At 39.8% G+C, this 22403-nt stretch overlaps 1 protein-coding gene across 1 annotated transcript in view; it reads right to left on the bottom strand.

Annotated features, from left to right (window-relative positions):
- CSMD1 (CUB and Sushi multiple domains 1) overlaps positions 1-22403 on the bottom strand; it is a 2085346-nt gene that overhangs the window by 313894 nt on the left and 1749049 nt on the right. Inside the window, 2 exon segments of the mRNA XM_018042044.1 lie at positions 6319-6445; positions 7354-7545. Coding sequence (XP_017897533.1) covers positions 6319-6445; positions 7354-7545 — 319 coding nt within the window.

The following is a 22403-nucleotide window of genomic DNA, read 5'->3' as shown; positions in this document are numbered from 1 at the left end:
ATGATCAAAGGATCAATCCAAGAAGATATAGCAATTATATATGTACCCACCATAGGAGCACCGCAATAAGGCAAATGCTAACAAGTATGAAAGGGGAAATTAATGGTAATGCAATAATAGTTGGAGACTTTAATAGCCCACTCACACCTATGGATAGGAAATTAGCAAGGAAACACAAACTTTAAATGATACAATGGACCAGTTAGACCTAATTGATATCTATAGTACTTTTCACCCCAAACAATAAATTTCACCATTTTCTCAAGTGCACACAGAACCTTCTCCATAAATTTAGCCTTGGTAAATTTAAAAAAATTGAAATCATCTCAAGCATCTTTTTCTGATCACAGTGCAATAAGATTAGGTGTCAACTACAAGAAAAAAACTATTAAGGCAAAACTAATACAATATTGTAAAGTGATTAACCTCCAATTAAAATAAATAAATTTATATTTTAAAACACTATTAAAAAACCAAACATATGGAAGTTAAAAAATACACTTCTGAATAACCAACAAATCACTGAAGAAATCAAAAAAGAAATCAAAATATGCATAGAAATGAATGAAAATGAAAACACAACAACCCAAAACCTATGGGATTCAGTAAAAGCAGTGCTAAGGGGAAGGTTCATAGCAATACAGGCATACTTCAAGAAACAGGAGAGAAATCAAATAAATAAACTAACTCTACACCTAAAACAACCCCAGGGAGAAAAGGAAGAAATAGTAATATAGAAATAAAGGAAGAAATAAAGAACCCCAGGGTTAGTAGAAGTAAAGAAATCACAAAAATTAGGGCAGAAATAAATGCAAAAGAACCAAAAGAGACCATAGCAAAAAATCAACAAAGCTAAAAGCTAGTTCTTTGAGAAGATTAAATAATATAGACAAACCATTAGCCAGACTCATCAAGAAACAAAGGGAGAAGAATCAAATCAACAAAGTTAGAAATTAAAACAGAGAAATCACAACAGACAATACAAAAATACAAAGGATCACAAGAGACTACTATCAGCAATTATATGCCAATAAAATGGACAACTTGGAAGAAATAGACAAATCCTTAGAAAAGTACAACTTTCTAAAACTAAACCAGGAAGAAATAGAAAATCTTAACAGACCCATCACAAGCACACAAATTGAAAGCATAATCAAAAATCTTCCAACAAACAAAAGCCCAGGAAAAGACGGCTTCACAGCTGAATTCTACCAAAAATTTAGAGAAGAGCTAACACCTATCCTACTCCAACTCTTCCAGAAAAGTGCAGAGTAAGATAAACTTCCAAACTCATTCTATTAAGCCACGATCACACTAATACCAAAACCAGACAAAGATTCCACAAAAAAAGAAAACTACAGGCCGATATCACTGATGAACATAGATACAATGAACAAATATCCTTAACAAAATTCTAGCAAACAGAATCCAACAACATATTAAAAAGATCATACATCATGGCCAAGTGGGCTTTAATCCCAGGGAAACAAGTATTCTTCACTATTTGCAAATCAATCAATGTGATACACCACATTAACAAATTAAAGGACAAAAACCATATGCTTATCTCAATCAATGCAGAGAAAGCCTCTGACAAAATTCAACATCTGTTTATAATAAAAACCCTCCAGAAAGCAGGAATAGAAGGAACATACCTCAACATAATAAAAGCCATATATGATAAACCCACAACAAACATTATCCTCAATGGTGAAAAATTGAAAGCATTTCCTCTAACATCATTAACAAGACAAGGATGCTCACTCTCACCAGTACTATTCAATATAGTTTTGGAAGTTTTGGCCACAGCAATCAGAGCAGAAAAAGAAATAAAAGGAATCCAGATTGGAAAAGTAAAACTCTCACTGTTTACAGATGACATGATCCTCTACAGAGAGAACCCTAAAGATTCCACCAGAAAATTACTAGAGTTAATCAATGAATACAGTAAAGTTGCAGGACATAAAATTAACACCCAGAAATCCCTTGCATTCCTATATGCTAACAATGAGAAAACAGAAAGAGAAATCAGAGGGATGGGATGGGGAGGGAGGTGGGAGGGGGGTTCACGATGGGGAACACGTGTACACCCATGGCGGATTCAGTGTTGATGTATGGCAAAATCAATACAATATTGTAAAGTTATTAGCCTCCAATTAAAATAAATAAATTTATATTAAAAAAGGAAACAATTCCATTCACCATTGCAATGAAAAGAATAAAATACTTAGGAATAAATCTAGTGAAAGAAACAAAAGACTTATGTATACAAAACTATAATGCACTGATGAAAGAAATCAAAGATGACACAAATAGATGGAAAAATATACCATGTTAATGGATCAGAAGATCAATATAGTGAAAATGAGTATACTACCCAAAGCAATCTATAGATTCAATGCAATCCCTATCAAGCCACCAATGATATTTTTCAGAGAAATAGAAAAATAATTTCATAATTTTGTATGGAATTACAAAAAACCCTCAAATAGCCAAAGCAGTCTTGAGAAAGAAGAATGGAACTGGAGGAATCCATCAATCAATATACTACAAAGCAACAGTCATCAAGACAGTATGGTACTGGCACAAAGACAGAAACATAGATCAATGGAACAAAATAGAAAGCCCAGAGATAAAGCCACACACCTATGGACACCTCATCTTCGACAAAGGAGGGAAGAATATACAATGGAGAAAAGACAATCTCTTTAACAAGTGGTGCTGGGAAAACTGGTCAACCACTTGTAAAAGAATGAGACTAGAACACTTTCTAACACCATACACAAAAATAAACTGAAAATGGATTAAAGATCTAAACATAAGACCAGAAACTACAAAACTCCTAGAGGAAAACATAGGCAATACTCTCTGACATAAATCACAGCAGGATTCTCTATGACCCACTTCCCAGAGTAATGGAAATAAAAGCAAAAATAAACAAATGGGACCTAATTAAACTTTAAAGCTTTTGCACAATGAAGAAAACTATAAGAAAAGTGAAAAGACAGCCTTCAGAATGGGAGAAAATAATAGCAAATGAAGCAAATGACAAAGAATTAATCTTAAAAATATACAAGCAATGCCTGCAACTCAGTTCCAGAAATAAGTGACCCAATCAAAAAATGGGCCAAAGAGCTAAACAGACATTTCTCCAAAGAAGACATACAGATGGCTAACAAACACATGAAAAGATGGTCAACATCACTCATTATCAGAGAAATGTAAATGAAAACCACAATGAAGTACCATCTCATGCCAGTCAGAATGGCTGCTATCAAAATGTCTACAAACAATAAGTGCTGGAGAGGGTGTGGAGAAAAGGGAACCCTCTTACACTGTTGGTGGGAATGCAAACTGGTACAGCCACTATGGAGAACAGTGTGGAGATTCCTTAAAATCCCTTAGATTCCTTCTAAATCCCTTCTACCCAGTAATCCCACTTCTGGGCATACACACTGAGGAAACCAGAACTGAAAGAGACACATGTACCCCAGTGTTCATCGCAGCACTGTTTACAATAGCCAGGACATGGAGGCAACCTAGATGTCCATTGGCAGATGAATGGAAAAGAAAGTGGTGGTACATATACACAATGGAATATTACTCAGATATTAAAAAGAATGCATTTGAATCAGTTCTAATGAGGTGGATGAAACTGGAGCCTGTTATACAGACCAAATTTAGTCAGAAAGAAAAACACCAATACAGTATATTAATGCAGATATATGGAATTTAGAAAGATGGTAATGATGACCCTATATCCAAGACAGCAAAAGAGACAGATGTAAAGAACAGACTATTGGACTCTGTGGGAGAAGGCAAGGGTGGGATGATTTGAGAGAATAGCACTGAAACATGTATATTATCATATATGAAATAGATCACCAGTCCAGGTTCAATGCATGATATAGGGTGCTCAGGGCTGGTGCACTGGGATGACCCAGAGAGATGGGATGGAGGAGGGAGGGTCAGAATGGGGAACACATGTACACCCATGGCTGATTCATGTGAGTGTATGGCAAAAATCACCACAATATTATAAAGTAATTAGCCTCCAATTAAAATAAAAATAAATAAATTTTTAAAAAGAAGTAGAAAATTTTGAAATCTGCCTGAGGAAAGATATCCTGTTTATGTAAAGTCATTTCATGACTCACAGATGGTTCCTAGAGTTTTTCACAATCAAATTCAGTGTAATAGCTTTTATATCATTTAGATCAAGCATTCAGGAATTTAAAGTTAAGAAGTAATACTTAATTCTAAGTAACTGCTGATTTTTATGAAGGATGTTGTTGTTGGGTCGCTGAGTTGTGTCCAACTCTTTGCAGCCCCATGGATTGTAGCCTGTCAGCTCCTCTGTCCATGGAATTTCCCAGTCATAAATATTGAATGGGTTGCCATTTCCTCTTCCAGGGGATCTTCCTAACCCAGGGACTGAACCTGAGTCTCCTACATTGGCAGACCGATAGATTGTTTACCACTGAGCCATCTGCAGAGCCCTTTATGAAGAATACAGACTCAAATTCTTTTATTCAAACATGCCCTATTTGTGCCTCAACAGATGGTACAATTACCTAATTAATCATTTTTCTTAACTAAGGACACTTAAATTTTTAAATGAATTATTTAAATGAGTTACTTTTGCAACATTTACATTATCTAAATTCCTTCTCTTGTTCCATGTACATGATTAGGATATTTATTTTGGAGGGTTTGAAAGTGGTAATAGTTTGTTCCATGTGAGTTTAACTCACTTCCAAGATGTTGATGTGACCAAATGTCACGAAAGTCTGGTGAATTTCAGGGAGGATAGAGGCCATCAGAGAGAAACAGAGTGTCACTGAATGGGATGAGCAGGCCCCCTCATTTCTGAGCATCCCATCTCATTAAAGTTGCAGGAGGATATGATTACTAAGTTTGCTGGGCAAACCATTTGTGAGTAAGGACAAAATTCACTAGTTCCTAAATATTTTCATATATCCACTTGCCCCAGAAAGACGTTTCTGCTTTGCACATATCTCTTTCAGATTTTTCTCATATTTAAAGGAGCTGATTCCCAGATTCTTTTAAACTCTGATCGGTGTAATAACACAGAAAACAGGAAGAGGATTGGAGGGAGTGGTTAAGACTGTTTCAGGGGTATTTTTTTGTTTGTTTGTTTGTTTTTCCTTCTCCTTTTTTATAGGTGTTTATTTGCGGCTGCTGCTGGGTCTTTGTTGCTGTGGGACGCTTCCCTCTGGTTGCACAGAGCAGGGGCTACTCTCTAGCTGCGGTGCTCAGGCTTGTCACTGTGGTAGCCTCTTGTTGCTCAGCAGGGGCTCTAAATCACAGGCTCAGTAGCTGTGGTACACGGGCCTAGGAGCTCTGAGGCAGGTGGACTCTTCCCAGATCAGGGGTCAAACCCATGACTCTCATTGGCAGGCGGATTCTTTACCACTGAGCCACCAGGGAAGTCTGAACAGAGTTGTTGTTTTTTTTTTAAAATTAACATAAGAATGAAAGAGGAGAGGTGGTGGGAGGAAAAAGGGGACTTTAAGAGCTATGACTACAGAATGCATGTTCTCAACGTGTTCTTCAGTTAAAGAACAACTTAGTTTTAACTGAAATGTCCTCTTGTTTTACATACTGTACTGTGGTTTTGACACACACTTTTGGCACCCGGAGGATTTACTTTCAAAAATTACTTTTCATTGGTTTACTTGTTAATTTAAAATTAGCATCATTTAGGACTATTCTTTTACCATTAAGGGTGGAATATATTTCTTCAAAAATTTTCTTTCCCCCCGAGATGTGTTTTGGCAGATGGGATACCAGCAAATGTGATGCAAACAGAAACTTGAAAAGCCTCCATGTTTTGCTTCTAGGAAAATTCCATCATCACTGGTTTCCTAAGGGAACAGAACCTGATGCAGAGAGACTCCCACCTTTAATCATTCAGCTAAGGCCCCCACACCTGCATGAGGCCCTCCTGGACCACTCACCCCCACTAACCAGAATTGCCCAGCAACTCAGAAAGTCATGAGCACATAAGTCATTGTTTCCAGCAACCAAGTTTTGGGGGCCCACTTGTTATGCAGCCAAAACTAGCTGACGTACTTAATTTCTTTTTATCTTTACTATGGATGCCTTAACACATGTTTTCAAAGGAATACCAAAGTGAGCATGCAAGATAATGAAAAATTTGGCCATGTGTTTACATTTTTTCCTTTGACTCAGAAACTTAAATCATAGATAATAAGAGATGTACTACTATCTTCACTACAAGAATAGGAGACATGCTTCTATTCTCAAATCACTGAAACCCAATAAAACAAGTACCTGATGGTCTTCCCTGGGTCTGCCTCTACCACCCAGGTGCAGTGGAGGTTGTTGTCATAGGGAGCAGGGTATCCTGGAGACAGGATGCGTCCTGAAGTGGCAGCATGGATCCGCCCCCCACATTCAGCTGTAATGGATTCAAAAAATGGATGTTTACTCCAGGCCTTACAGGCTTCACTTTAACTACCTTGAAAAGCCCAAACCACCACATTCATGTTGTATACACAGGAAAACAATCATAGCATCTTGCTGTCCCTGTTACTGCTTTTCTAAATTTACTTGTTCCCCAGTCAGTCTCCTCTGTGCAAAGTCAAGAGAGTGAAACAGTGAAATGCCATGTTATAAATCTAGTGATATTTCTGTGTACAGAAGAAGTATCTAATAATAATTCTGTATACCCACTCCAGTGTTCGTGCCTGGAGAATCCCAGGGACGGTGGAGCCTGGTGGGCAGCCATCTATGGGGTCGCACAGAGTCGGACACGACTGAAGCAACTTAGCAGCAGCAGCAGCAGCAGCATATAGAAGAAGTAATAATACCTCTCTATATAATTCTATATATGCTTCCATATATGCTAATACTACTTCTTCTATATATAGTAACTAATAATACTTCTACACTTCTCAATAAAACAGTACTAGGAGATATGTTTTTCCTACCTACACACACACATACACATACATACATTCACAATATTGTCTTTGCTGTTTAGTCACTCAGGCTCAGCTGTGTCCCACTTTTTGCGACCCATGGACTGCAGCCCACCAGACTCTTCTGTCCATGAGATTCAAGAATACTGGAGTGAGTTGCCATGCCCTCCTCCGGGGGATCTTCCCGAGCCAGGGACTGAACCTGGGTCTCCTACATGGGCAGGGAGATGGGTTCTGTATCACTGAGCCACTAGGAAAGCCTCTCGCAAATATTAGGATGAAACCCACACTGGAGAAAGAGCAATAGAAGTCTCCCAGCTCTGGGAGAATCAAGTCGGAGGACCCTGGGCTTTCTGCCCCCAGCGCACGCTTGCAGGCAACTCACCTACACAGGAAGGCAGTGGCCTGTCCCACACTCTTCGGTCTCCACTCAGACAGGTCAGAGTGCCCCCGCCGTGCATAGCGTAGCCCGGGTTACAGCTGTACAGGACGACCGTGTCGGTGAAATGGCCTTCATCCCGGATCCTGTAGCCATAGTTAGGGGTCCCCGGGTCCTCACATTTCACTAGGTCAAAACCTGTGAGCAAGGAGGGGAGGATGAGTAGAAAGAAGTCACTGTGGCATCTGTATTGGCGTTCAAACACCATTGAAACAGCCTGTGTTGTTAAATGTCCTTTGACGTGTAGAAAGAAAAAGAAGACTCTGAATTTAAAAACATGGAAGTGCATGTGGGTCTTGATTAGGTTTATGTTAACCACTGGTTTGTTTCTTGGGGTTTGACCACTTTATTTGTTCCTGTCTATTAATATACTTATGACTGAAGCCCAGCAGGACAGTATGGTCCTTCCCCCACCACCCCTTCCCCCACCCCTCAGCCCATCTCCTCCACCTGCTTTTTGTCTGTAGAAAAAATTTAGTCAAATAATAAGCTTAATCAGAGAAGTGAGAAAGCACTCAAACAGAACAAAATAATAATAGTTTAGCCATTAAACAAGGTCAAGGATGTTCAGTTTCTCCTCAAGGGCTGCAGACAATTTTCTAAGCTATATCCTGAGAGCTGTCTTATAGATACTGAAACCCCCACCAGCTGGAAGAAGTTAACTACACGACGCCCAGATGGTAGCCATGACATAAGGTGTCACAATTCCTAGAACTGGTCTCAAAGAAATGCTAACAAATCAGCCCTGGAACTGAAGACTAACTGTACTTACAGCAGTCAAGAAGACAATGATCAGCCCACTGATGACCAGTTTCAAGATGACTGTCAGAGCCGACTGAGCTGTTTGTGCAGGTGGCGCTCCATCTATAAAAGCTCCTGCCTGCTGAGTGTCAGTGTGTGTGGGGGAGGCGGGGGGGTTGCGTGGTGGAGAGGGCATGGAATCAGCTTTTGAACATGAGCCCACCTTCTATCCTGGTTGCCACTCTCTAAAATGACTTTCATTTTCACCAATCTTGCCTCTAGAGTATTAGCTTCAAAGCAACAAGCAGCTAGACCCCACTTTCAGTAACACAAGGAGAGTCTTTATTCCAAAGAGCTCCAGGCTGCATCATCTGACTCACACATCCAGTCAGCATCTAGATTCTCCAGTGAGTTCATGTAAGCTTTTCCTGTCTCCACACCTCCTTTTGTCATACTTGGGGCCTTCAGGGAGGGCCACCTTCACTACGTCCAGGTGCTTATTGTCTGTGTTCACTCAAGCCCCTGCCTCCAGGCCCACTTCCTGTAAAATGCCCAGATCTCAAGCTTGGAAATCTCCATGTCCTTCCTGCTCACGGAGCTGGGCTTTGTCCCACCTAGGGCGAGGGTGAGGTTCCCGAGCTGCTCTGTATATAGCACAAACTCCAGAATGAATCATCATAATGACTTCATCAAACTAAGCTCTGAGACTCGAAGAAAGAGATGACAGAAGTGAAGATTTAGCCTCTGTGGTACCAAGAGCTGTATATTGCTTTCATGTGAAGCAATAATTAAATCTGTCTGTGAAGAGAGTTCTACAGTAACAAATCTCTCTTCCCATATCATGATGCAAATTTTGACCATTTTAAAAAGTAGAGCTGGAAACTCGAAGGAATACATGGGTTGTTTTCATCTATTTCCACCTAACTTTGACTTCTTACTTTTCACGAAAATAATAAAAAAATAAAATAAAATGAATTTGTGAGTTTTGCTAAGCCTTTCTGTCAAATTTGCATTCTGAATGCTTTTCCATTGAGGAAGATACATCTTTAAATTCACATGATCATTTATCCTCAGAATCTCTACATAATCCAGATGGAGTTCTGCAGGTGTGTACATGGGAGGGAAACCAGTACACATTTGATAATTTACACATAGTGGCCAAGAAGAGTTTCCTGAAATACTTTTTTTTTCGTATAAAATTTCAGTCTTTACTTATTGTGCCTTTATGAAAACTGTTTATCTATCTAAGAAATGCAAATAGCTGTAACTCAAGATGCCCAGAAGGACAGTGTATCTATTTCAGCACAAAGCAAAAGGATATTTTAAGTTGCCACAAAGGGAATCAGAATTAAGAAGAAGGGTCCCAGGCACCTAGGGTTTCAGGGCTCATGCAGATACCTGACAACTCCAGTCTGATGCATAGTCCCAACACCACCAGGAAAGGAAGATGCTAAGCTGCTGAACTCACTTAGATCGAACTGCCATCCTTACTCTTGCCTTGTAAAAGGCCTTGCATATAATTTAGCCATAGTGTCTCTTGTGCAGAAGGGAAAAGGAAGCAAAGTCTTTGTTGTTACTCTTTTATTCCTTTGGGGCTTGGATGAGACAGTGTCAGAGTGGTGCTTTCAAAAGCACCACTGCCCAGGGTGGCCGCAATGGCCAGCAGAGAGTGACGGCTGGAGTAGGGCTCCACAGATAATGATAATCACCAATGTTTCAAACTGTTTCAGCATTTGGAAGTCAAACTAGGTATCTGAGTATCAATGACAGTGGAACATAAAACTCGAAATAAGCAGCAGACAAAATCTAGGTCTCAAAATGAGAAACAGAAAGAGTCAAACACGTGTCTCTTTTGTTTGTACCCCTGTGACAGGGACGTGGAGAAGTAAATCTGACATGAGAGGAGCCAGACTCAAGTGCCAATAGACCCGAAGTTCTCTCCAAAGCAGAGTGAGGTCCCTGTAGGACAGTGGCCCAGGGGACAGTAACCACTGCTGTCCTGCTAAAATCCATACCCCCTGTAACCCAAGCTTCTGATTCTTCCAGGAACACCAGAAAGCTGGGCTTTTTAGCTTAATAAAATGATTGTTGAATAAATACATATTTCAAAAATGGAGATGCTTAAATCCTAAGATTAGATTATGAAAACTAGATATAAACAGTTTTAAGAGAAACCAATAATTTCTCAGTTTCTGGAGAAGGCTGAGACTCAATTCTGAAAAGTTGTCAATATTCTGTCTAATTTTTTAAGACTAAACTTTGTGATGCAAAGACCTTCTGAGGATGATTAAGGGCTGGATAGAGAAATGGCCTGGCTTGTCCAAGACCTTTTATTCTGACAGTGAGTTATTTCCTGGTTATACAGAAGACTTTTGTTATGAAAGATTGTCCTCACTGGAGATTAATGCCTATAAAAGATAAAGTAATGACATTGATTTTCCTGGTGACTTATGTGCTGTCTCATTAGCTTATAGCCATCAACTCTACAGACAAGAGACTCATGCTTAAAGGTTATCAAGACTTTCCCTCTAAGTTCAGAGAGCATGGCTTTTAAAGTCTCCCATCAAATAAGCTATCAAGTTCTAAAATCGCAGAACCTGTTTATATTAAAATTAGCTTGAAGAAACATTTCCTCTGCCCTAAAAACTTGCATTATGAAACTTTTTAAAGGAAGGAAGGAAGAATCATTGAAAAACAATCAAACAACAATGTACCAATACAAATGTCTACCAAACTTTATCTGTGTTGAATTTTTAGAAAAATGATTGTTTTATTGTTTTTTCTATCACTCAGTCTAGAAAGATTTCATCTTTTTCTAAACTACATATTGTCACACAGATGAGTTAAGTCATGCTATTTTTGAAAGGGCATTTATTCTTTCCATTGCCAGCTGTCTTGTTTTACTTATGCTCCTTCTGTTATTTTTTTTAAAAGATCAGTTAAATCCTTGATGGCATCATGAAATACATTATTTTTCTGAAAGTCCTATACTTGATACTTAGATGTCTAAAGCTTCTAGACCTACCTGAGGTCATTATATTAAATATATTCTTCTTGTCAGAAACTTGAAAAGCATTTGTTTTTTTATTTTTATTATGTTGATATTCTCAAATTCGGTTTTTCAAGTCAGTGAAGAGCTTTGTGCAACGCTTCTTACAGATTTAATAATTCATGCACAGTTATAGGCAGAATCATAGACATTTATCCCCAGAGGAATCGACATCTCTAAAGGACTAGAGAAAGATCTCAAGAAACCCGAGATTTCTATTCCTTGTTGCTTGTGCCGTGAACCAGCTTAGCCCTTGGACTCTGAGTCCATCCACATGCAGTAGATACGCTGCTGCTGCTGCTGCTGCTGAGTCGCTTCAGTCGTGTCCGACTCTGTGCAACCCCATAGACGGCAGCCCACCAGGCTCCCCCGTCCCTGGGAGTCTCCAGGCAAGAACACTGGAGTGGGTTGCCATTTCCTTCTCTAATGCATGAAAGTGAAAAGTGAAAGGAAGTCGCTCAGTCATGTCTGACCCTCAGCCACCCCATGGACTGCAGCCTTCCAGGCTCCTCCTTCCATGGGATTTTCCAGGCAAGAGTACTGGAGTGGGGTGCCATTGCCTTCTCTGGTAGATACACTACCTCTCTCCAAAAACAGAATGAGAGTCATTTCAATTGAGTCTTGCTTGCCATTTGATTAGGGCCTAATATTAACATTGTCTCTTAAAAATTTCAGCATTGCTTGTAGACACTGGTGAACTAAGTTGAAGTGATGTATAGTAACAGATTTCTTAATTGGCATTATAAAATTCTGGGATCATCCTGTGTCCATTTTAGGAAAAAATTTTTTTTCTGTGGTTCATTAAAATATCTCAAAAATATTCTCTTACATTTAATTTAGATCAACAGAGGTAGTCCTCCCAATAAGAGGTTTTTCCATTTTAATTAGAATCTAAGAGACTTTAGAATGACTACTCTTAAGGCTACTATAGAGTAAGGACTTTAAAAATATAGAGAATATATCCTTTTCTATCTTGAAGCCACGAGCTTGACATAAATCAGTGTACAAATACTGGTTTTCTGTATTTTCTTTGTGCCATAGAACCTTTAAAAAGATTAAAGTTATCTGTCAAAACATTACCTATTAAGAGTTGCAATTGCTGTTTGGATCTATTTAGCAATTTCATTTCTTTCTGTTTTCCAATGATTTCTTCTTAGTCACATAAATAGTAAAGATGCTTTGAACAAATGTTTTAGTTAAAACAAGCTCCAAACATCAGACTAATGAACATTATTACTTTATCTTTTGTGGCTATTACCCAATTTTAACATTTTTAAGGATTAAATCTTATATCTCTCCAAACTCTAACAAAATATTACTGTTAAAAGAGACTTCCACTTAACTCTCAAGTATTTTGACTAGTTCTTATCTTCCAAATCAAGCACTTATGTTTGAAAAGAAGCTGGTATAGACTTAATCCATTTCATACACCCAAGAGAAGCAGTGAAGGTTACGGTTGGCTTGTGAGTTCTTCATCCTGCATCCCAGGGACTCTTCAGAAACTACCTTCATTCTCTGGTGAGCTTTTTTTTTTTTTAAGTTTTTTAATTTCTAATTTTTTAGATTTAAATTTATTCATTTTAATTGGTGAGCTTTGAGTATACCACTGATGAAGAATCTTTATCATGTATGCACCTCTGATACCTTCTCCTATAAACCATTGATATGCCTCACAATATTTATAGAAACCTATTACCTCCTTACTTTACCTAATAAGACATTTTAATTTGCACAATGTACTCTTTGCAAAAAAATAAAAGTTAGTAATCTAAGAAATGTTGCCATATGCAAAACCAACAACACTTCACTTCATTCAGATAACAGATAAGGAGAACTGCACCTAACACTTAAAAGTTATTTTTTATTAACTTCATTTGCAGTTGTCTACAGAGAAATGTGTTTGGGGGGAGAGCACTTCTGAAACTCATTTTTGTGGTTCACTTGAAAGTAAAATGCACAAACCCTGAGTGTCATGAAATATTTGATTAACTCATGTTTTTAAACATAAATCTCATTATTCAAGAAAGAAATTCTGGGTGAAGTGCGCATGTGTGTTTAGTTTTTAAATTGTTATCTATTAAATTATATATCTACACTATTTGTTCAGCTATGCTGTTATTGGTTTCAAATTGATTAAAAAAAATCAAACAAAAAGGTCAGCTATGTGTTTGAATTTAATCCATTTCTTTTCCCCAACATGCTAAATTTTATTATCTTTATTATTATTTTGTGATTATGTGAGCAGCCCCAGTGGAAAGACACTGAATTTTCCCAGAATAGCAATAACCATCAGGACTATGATAATGTTTAAATGGAGCTCAGAAGCTCTGAGCTTCAAAGGGGAAAAAAAAGAAAAAAAAAAAACCCTGAAGAAGTTAAGAATGAGAATTAGATAACCAAAGAGATTAACTATTTTTATGGCATCATATTGGTTTTTATCAAACGTATTGCTAAGATATCATAATGGGATGTAATCACAGCCAAGAATTTCAGAAGTCCATCTTGAAATGTGCAATTCTGAATATATTATATAATTCCAGAACAAATCTCTCATGCTGACTACACTCCGACTTTGAGAAGAGCTACCCAGTGTTTTCAATTGTTAATACATGTTCTGATAAATCTTCCCGAAAGAATTCATACATTCACCTAAATATTACGATTGAATCATACTATTCATTTCACCCTGAATCAGTCTTTAAACATATCCAAAGAGTGAATCTTCTTCTAACACACCACAGTAAGAACTTATCATCAGTGTGTCATCTAAATTTCCAAACATATTTAGTATCACTTCTCGGGCAGGGACTTTGAGAAGTACAGAATGAAACAGGGTCCTATCTGTTATAGTCTAGTTAATTACATAGACCAGAAGATAGCATTTTCCAGATAATACGATAAATGCTGCAGTAGCGGAGGAGAGATTCCTGTGAAGGATGAGAGAGGCACGAAAGGAAGCAGGAAGGTTGGGAGAAGACCTGAGTTAGTCCAAAAGGATAGTTGGCATCAGGGGTGATAAAGGCAGAGGGAAGAGAAGCTTCAGGTCAAGTCTTCACAGGTGCGTGGGCATCTGGAAGAATGTGGTCTCTCCTGGGAGTGCAAAGCCATTTCTGGGAGTATGGGTATTTGCCGAAGCTTCTTTTTAAGTGTGTGGAGGTGGAGTGGGAAGAGGGCTGCAGAGAAGATGGAGTGGATATGGATAAGACTGGCAAGGGCTGGACTGCAGCCCAGGGAGTTGAGACTGAGTCAGTGTGTGATGGAGACCGGAAGAAAGCAGGGCAGCTGAACAGGCAGGGATGCAAACACATTTGCATTTCAGAGAGATAATCAGTAGCCCTCTGGACAGCAGACTGGAGTGGGAAAAAAGGCAGGAAAATGGAACAGATGCTTATTTAATGTTGAAAGGTAGATGGTAGCAGGGGATATGTGGTAGTAGACAAGGTTTGATTATGTGTGCATACAGATCAGCCAGAGGGAGCTTAAGTGATGAGTGAGGCTGCAGAGAGATGGCCTGGGATGAGCAGAGAAGACAGGAAAGGGAACAGAGCTGGTATGAGAGGCATAGGGCTCATGTGTCAGGCAGAGAGGAAGCACCAATATCATCAACTCATAACATGGTGTCATCTCATCACAGATCCAGTGAATATATCCAGGAAAACAAGGCAATCCTTCACCAACAGCTTCTTCTAGGAAATAATTAAAAACAAACAAGCTTTGCAGCATTTTGGGACAAGAATCAGAAAATAGCAGGGGTCCCCATCCTCCTGGCTAAGGACCGTACTGCCTGTCAGATCAGTGGCAGCATTGGTTATAAATAGAGTGCACAGTAAATGCAATGCGCTTGAATCATCCGAAACCATCCCCCCAGCTCCAGTCTATGGAAAAACTGTCTTCCATGAAATAGGCTCCTGGTGCCAAAAACGGTGGGGACTTTAGAGAACTTCAGAGAAAGGTTGCTGCCTTAGAGAGCTTACTCTCCAACAGAGAAATCAGAAATAATAACAAATAACAGCACATTGTGACGAGTTTCCAAGCAGCAGAAACATAAAATATGAGCCAACATGGACACAAGCATAACAAATGTATGGTTCTGTTCTCTGTTGTTTTCAGCCTGTATTTTCTATTAGTTTCTCTACTTTTTCTCAGTTATTTCTGTCTTATTGTTGGAGGTTAACAGTAGGACATGCACAAAACATTTAGTAGGAACGTCTATGTTTTATAAGGGTGGCTCCTTTCAACAAACAGAAAGAGCCATGACTTATCTGATATATATTAATGTTTGTCTGGCATAACTACTCTATATGTTCAGATGATCCATGTCTTTTATACATTTTAGTTTTTTTCCCCCTAAACTTTAAATTTTTTATTTTGTATTACAGTATAGCTGATTAACAATGTTATGGTGATTTCAGGTGAACGGCAAAGGGACTCAGCCATACATATACATGTATCCGTTCTCCCCTAAACCCTCCCATCTGGGCTGGCACATAACACTGAGCAGAGTTCCATGTGTTATACAATAGGTCCTTGTCAGTTATGCATTTTAAATATAGCAGTGTGTACATGTCATCCCAAAGTCGCTAACTATCCTTACCCCCTGGCAACCATAAGTTCATTCTCTAAGTCTCTGAGTCTCTCTCTGTTTTATAAGTTCATTTGAATCATCTCTTTTTAGATTCCACATATAAGGGATATCATCATATGACATTTTTTCCTTCTCTGACTTATCTCACTCAGTGTGACACTCTCTAGGTCCATTTATGTGCTATAATTGGCATTATTTCTTTTTAATGACTGAGTAATATTCCATAAAGTGTATATAATACAACTTTGGTTTTAAGCAAAAATATTGACATAAATACCACTACTCTGACTGTAAATGTATTAATATTCTCCTAAGAAGTACTTTTAATCATGATTCCTACCTGATGATGAAGGTAGTAAATTATAAACAGAAGCTTAGTCTAGCAACACTACTTTTTTACAGATAAAATATATTGGAGACTATAATTTCCCAATATGATTTTAACCCACTATATTAATGGGCCTAAAGTGAAAAAAATGAGGTAATTTAACTAATCAAATTGAGAACATAAACCTGGAACATCTTGCCTTCTGACCTACAACATTAATTCATTAATGAAATCACTTAGTTGACATGCATTTATAAAGTACCTACTGTGTGTCAGATATTCTGCTAGGTGATGAAGATAAAAAGCTAATTAACCTCAGTCCTGCCCCACCAGGAGCTCACAATCTGTACAGGAAAAAAAACAACAGTTAATACTGTCCGTCTTTAAGGGACATCCAGTAACTAATTTCACACACTCACTAAGCACTTACTATGTGCCCTGCGGGTCTATGTGCAGGCAGAGCCTGACCCTGGGTGCTCAGAGCTCCATTGGAAGTGTTATTATCACATCAACAAGTGCTTAAGGAGAAGAGAACAGACAGATGTGGAGATTTCAGGTGCAGATGGAATTGCTCATGGAGCTGGAGTCTCCTCTGTCCTTCCCAAGGTTTCTGTGAAGCAGGACATCAGTACAGGGCAGCCCATTCACAGGCAGCCACCCACACGACATATGGCTGCTTCTAAATGAGCCACCTGTACTTTCCAAGGAACGCCGGCTGACAGCAAACAGCACGTCACACGCCGTGGAGGAGGCTCCCTCCAGTATCACCAGCAAAACAAACAGGCGTGCATACACACATCTGTTTGCACACAGGGACACCCAGAAGCACGATGATGTCAGTTTGGCCAACTGTACAACACATTTAATTACAAAGAGTGCAATTTGATTATTGTCAGAACGTATTACAAGACAGAGTGGCAGTTTTTCATTTTTCTTTTTTTACAGAAGAATTTAAGAAGTAACTTCTCTTTAAAGATCTGTCTTCTTTGTTTTTGTCCAGGGATAATATGTCTAAAAAATAAAACTCAACAAGTTTCAAACTTCGAAATCCACAAATTGCTTAAAATATAGCAATTGTTTTAAGCATCTGATTGTTGTTGATTCTTTAAATTTTAGTTTATAGTTTTGACGGATCTTCAGCATTAAAAACAAGCAAAGTTAAGAAGAACTGAAAATCCTTTCCAACGCATGCTTATATAATTTAATAAAACCCAATAGCAAAACAGGGTAGCTATGAAAGCTAGATTTAATACAGATTTTGATAGATTATGAAATTAAATATCAATATAAGTAGAGCCAATATCTAGAACAGGTGGCAAATGAGAAACTTCTGTATATATTGATCACAAACACCATAACTGAAATAGGTGGCTCAGCAGTAAAGACTTCACCTGTGATGCAGGAGATTCAAGAGCCATGGGTTCGATTCCTGGGCTGGGAAGATCCCTTGGACTAGGAAATGGCAACTCACTCCAGTATTCTTGTCTGGAGAATTCCATGGACAGAGGAGCCTGGTGGGCTACAGTCCATGGGGTCACAAAGAGTCAGATATGACTGAGTGTCTGAGCTCACACAAAATAATATGCTTGCATATTTTCAACACTAACACATGCCTTTCAACAATGATTTTTTACAAAGAAACTTGGCATTACTGTCAAAATGATTTATATCATTATTTCACCCACAGAAAATGTTTCAGATTTTTCTTTCCATGTTGCTTAAGAAAAACTAAATCCATTAACTGAAATGATGAAAAAACAGGCGGAAGAAAAATTAGGAACACATCAATAAGTTATTTTTAAAAGTTATTTATTACTAATATAAGCTTATTAACACATAATTTTAAGATCTGGCGTCTAAATCTTAATGCTGTTTATGTCTACATTTATTTGTTTTTAGATGGGAATATGCAGATTCACATCACATTATTTTTTTTTTTTTACTTTAATAGAGAAATACAAGTTGTGGCTGATTTATTATTTTCCCCTGTGATGTCAGTGTCTATTATTTGCTTAGGAATCAGATGAACAGACTGGGCCCTGACTTCAGACATGTGTTTCCATGAAGATGGACACAAATGCAAAAGCAGCACTTAACAGAACATTTAGTGCATCAGCTGCTTCCTTAACCCTGAAAATAACCTTAGATAAACCACAAGATCCTAAGCAAGACAGACTGGAGGGCTTGTCACAACCAGAATACACAGTGACAGCCCACAGAAAGTCTCTGGTTCTGCGATTCCTGCTGCAGGGGGCATCCCTTCCCTCTGCAGAGACTGAAGTGATCCCTTCCTCTAGGGAGGAACTCCCCCTGGGGGCCTCCAGGCTCTCCCACTGAGACAGGAATGCAGGAACTGAGGCACACCTGACAGTAGGGAAGACGGTACCATGTCTCTTCTCATCCTAAGGAAGAGTCACTTGACTTTGCCAAATAATGAATGAAAAGAATTCTGAAATGTCCCACTTGGGGACTTCATTTTTCTTCACTCATAACATAACCAGTACATTTGTTACATTTTCTTTTCCCCAGAAAAATTTCCACATTGGATCAAGAAACAAGTCGAATTTACCAACAGCCAAATGGACTTCACACTAGTCCTTGAGGTGTTATCCCTGAGGCAGCCCTTGACAAGAGTCCTGATTCCCCAAGTGCGGTTCCTTCCTCTCTTCATTTTGTGTTTCCACTCGTGGCACAAAAAAATGTCTGGGAGGAAGGCAAAGGCTCCTACTGGATGGTGCCTGAGGAGCCCAAGGGGAGAAGGTGAGTGAGTGAGGGAAAAGGACCCCGCTGAAGGGAGGCTGAGAACATCCTAACCAGACGGCCGGGCCAGAGGTGAGGACCCGGCGGAGAGCACGGAGGTTCAGGGGAATTCTGCCAAAATACTGCCCTAAATTCAGTCCGTCCTCAAATTCACATCCCTGGGCCCATCCTCTTCAGTTTCCAAGTGCCAACTATGCCTAGAAATGCTTCTTTCTCCCTGCCCCCATACCGTGGAGATGCTTACAAGGAAAAGTAAAATATTTATGAGAACACTTTGAGCCCTTCATGAGTACACTCCATATATGTAAGGGATTACCAACAATACTTGGATTTATGGCTACTGCTATTATTCATACGCCGTCACTTTTATTATTCTACAACAAATAAATACAAAGTAAGAGTGAAGCCAGCCGGCAGAACGCTCCACCTCCGGCGGCGCGGTGAGGGCGTCCCTCGCCCAGACGTGGCCGCCATGACGGGACCACAGCCCGCCTCTGGGGCAGAAGGCGGGGGAGCGCGGCTCCTGCGTCCGCACAGCCCGCGCTTTCACCAACCGTCCGTGTGACGGACGCGCAGCCCCGCGCAGCCCCGCGCCTGCTGACACACACGGGCGCCTCGGGACCTCGCACGGGCGCCGAGAAGCCTCACCTCCGCCGAGCCTCACGGAGAGCTCAGGGGCAAAGCCAGACGCCAGAGAAAGCCCAGTGTGCAGCCAGACAACGCGGCGAGGCCCACAAGCCCCCCACATGCACTCTCTTCATCTCCCTTTTCTTCTCTCAAACGTGCTCACGCTCCTCGCGCTGGGAGACAATCTCTGACTCCATGTTTCCACTGCTCTCGAACCACTCACCAACATCTTGGCAAAAACCTCCCTGGCACCCTCTCAAACGGGTCCACTGCTTCCTAACCTCACCTGCTGGTGCCTGTCTTCCTCACCTCCCGCCCGGGATCCGCCTGCTGAGAAAGTTCCTGGGGGGATAGCCTACGGGACTCAGGAAACGTCCATCTAGTCACCTTCTTGTCATGTCCTGTCACCCACTGATGCCTCGGGGTCCAGGGGGACTGTCTGCATGTGCCTTGGTACTGCCAGCCCTCCAGACCACCTCCATCCCCAAGGGTCAAGTTCAGAGCATTTCCACTGAGTCTTCCCAGCTACTCCTCCTGAGCACTGTTCGCCCTCCTTGGTTTGCCATGCATTCTGCCACCAAACACATGACGCTACAGGCTACAGCCCACACAGGCTACAGGCTACAGCCCACACAGGCTACAGGCTACAGCCCACACAGGCTACAGGCTACAGTCCACACAGGCTACAGGCTACAGCCCACACAGGCTACAGGCTACAGCCCACACAGGCTACAGGCTACAGCCTACACAGGCTACAGGCTACAGTCCACACAGGCTACAGGCTACAGTCCACACAGGCTACAGGCTACAGTCCGTGGAATTTCAAAGAGTCAAACACAGCTCAATGACTAAAACAATAACAGCAATCCACTGGAGAGGAAAACTCACCATTCCTTTTCCTAGGGTCCCTTGTTTGAGTATAGGGGTCTGTGAATGGGGCTCACTGCCTATTGTTTTGGAGAAGGAAAAGACAACCCACTCCAGTATTCTTGCCTGGGAAATCCCATGGACAGAGGAGCCTGGCGGGCTACAGACCATGATGTTGCAGAGTTGGACAAGACTGAGCAAATGAGTACAAATAAGCACAGCAGTTAAAACAGAAACAGTGAATATGCTCATGTTACTATGACCCATGGGTGTTTATTTTAATTCTAATTTGTTAATATGTGCTTTTGATTCAAATAAACTATTGAGCTTATGATTTTCGAGTGTTATTAAAATACAAATCCAATGCTTGTCCTCACATTAAAAAAAAATCAGTGAAGTGGCTTTCAAAATCATGAGTATATCAATAAATGCAGGTTTTTCAAATTTTAATACTTTCTGACTTACAAAATTTTAGAAGGTTTAAAAATAGCTTTCAATAAAAAATATGCACTTAGGGAGATTTCTGAATATATTCAGCATTACTGAACATTAGAATGGAGAGTGCTACAGTGTTCAGTCGTGTCCAACTTTTTGCAGCTCCATGGACTGTAGTCCGCCAGGCCCCTCTGTCCATGGGATTTCCCGGGCAAGAATACTGGAGTGGGTTGCCATTTCCTCGTCTAGGACATCTTCCCAACCCAGGGATCGAACCTGCATTTAGTACGTTTCCTGCATGAGAAGGTGGACTTTTTACCACTGAGTCACCTGGGAAGTCCTAGAATGGAGTGTGCACAGTCACATTTCTCCATAGAAATGTTTTCCCAAAGAGGGAATTCCATCAGCTCTCATTATACACCGTTACCCTCTTTTAGGAAACGCTAGACAAAGAAGTACTGAACTATTTTTATTCCCTAGTGCAACACCACTAAATCTTCCCTCATCCTTTAGAATTCAGCCCTCAGAGCTATCCTCATCCTTCATCCCATTTATAATCCACTTCATCCCCACATCCTGGAAACTGAGGGTTAAAAAAAATTCTGTCACTTATATTTTTACCTACCTTGTTCTTACAGCCATTACATCAGAATTAGATCAGACAAGGTTCAACAAGGAAATTCTAACTTCATTTGCATCTAGGTTCTATACTATGTATTGTAGCAAGATTAAAACCTTAATACCAAATACCAAGTGATATCAAAATCCCATTATCCAAAAATAAAGTCTGCCTCCCTCCTACTATGAAATCTCCTCTTCCCCATTTCCCCAGCTTGTTAAATGAGTGCTGTTGGGTCCAAGAATATTGGCATTGCCCTCAGCTCTTACACGTCACACTGAGCTCTTGCTTACCCAGTTGTTAATGGCATTAAAGGGTAAACTTATATTTATCATAAGAAAACCTCCACACCCCTTTCGCCAGTTAAAATACTCTTTGATTTCTTTCATAGAATTTCAGAACTAAGAGTGTCTGAAAATGACCACTCATTTACAAGAGACAATATGGTCTGTGATGTGACAAAACTTGCAGCTGGCTGGTGACAGAGCTGGGTCTCCAGAGACTCAGGAAGGTATATGCTTCACCTCGTATCTCACCATTGGGTTACAACACTTGATGGTGAATGCACAATCCTCGCATCTGCCATTGAACAGTGTGTTCAATATAAGTGTGTCACTCCTAGCCTTTGCAAATGTTAAGCTGAATACTCCAGAAGCCTTCAAATATTTAAATATTTCCCACTCTAATTGCCTAAAGTTGGAATTTAACAGACATAATTATTGTCATATCAGTGTTTTCTGGAATGTTTACTTAAAAAAATAAAAACAACAACAATAAAATAACTGCTTGTTTGATGATGCTGTGGAAATCCAAACAGACTTCAAATGTCTTTATGTCAAAATTCATGAAGTTGAGAAAATAATAATTTTGAATAGATTTCATGCCTCTTTTCCTTGTAAAGCATCATTAAGAATGCCATAATTCATGCAAGAAAAATAAAAATCAGACACAAAGTTACCTGTGATCCATTACCCAGCACTTCCTT

Source organism: Capra hircus, chromosome 27, assembly GCF_001704415.2.
Source record: "Capra hircus breed San Clemente chromosome 27, ASM170441v1, whole genome shotgun sequence".
Classification (NCBI taxonomy): domain Eukaryota; kingdom Metazoa; phylum Chordata; class Mammalia; order Artiodactyla; family Bovidae; genus Capra; species Capra hircus.
Note: the sequence above shows the minus strand (reverse complement) of the source record. Positions and strands in the feature narration are given on the sequence as shown.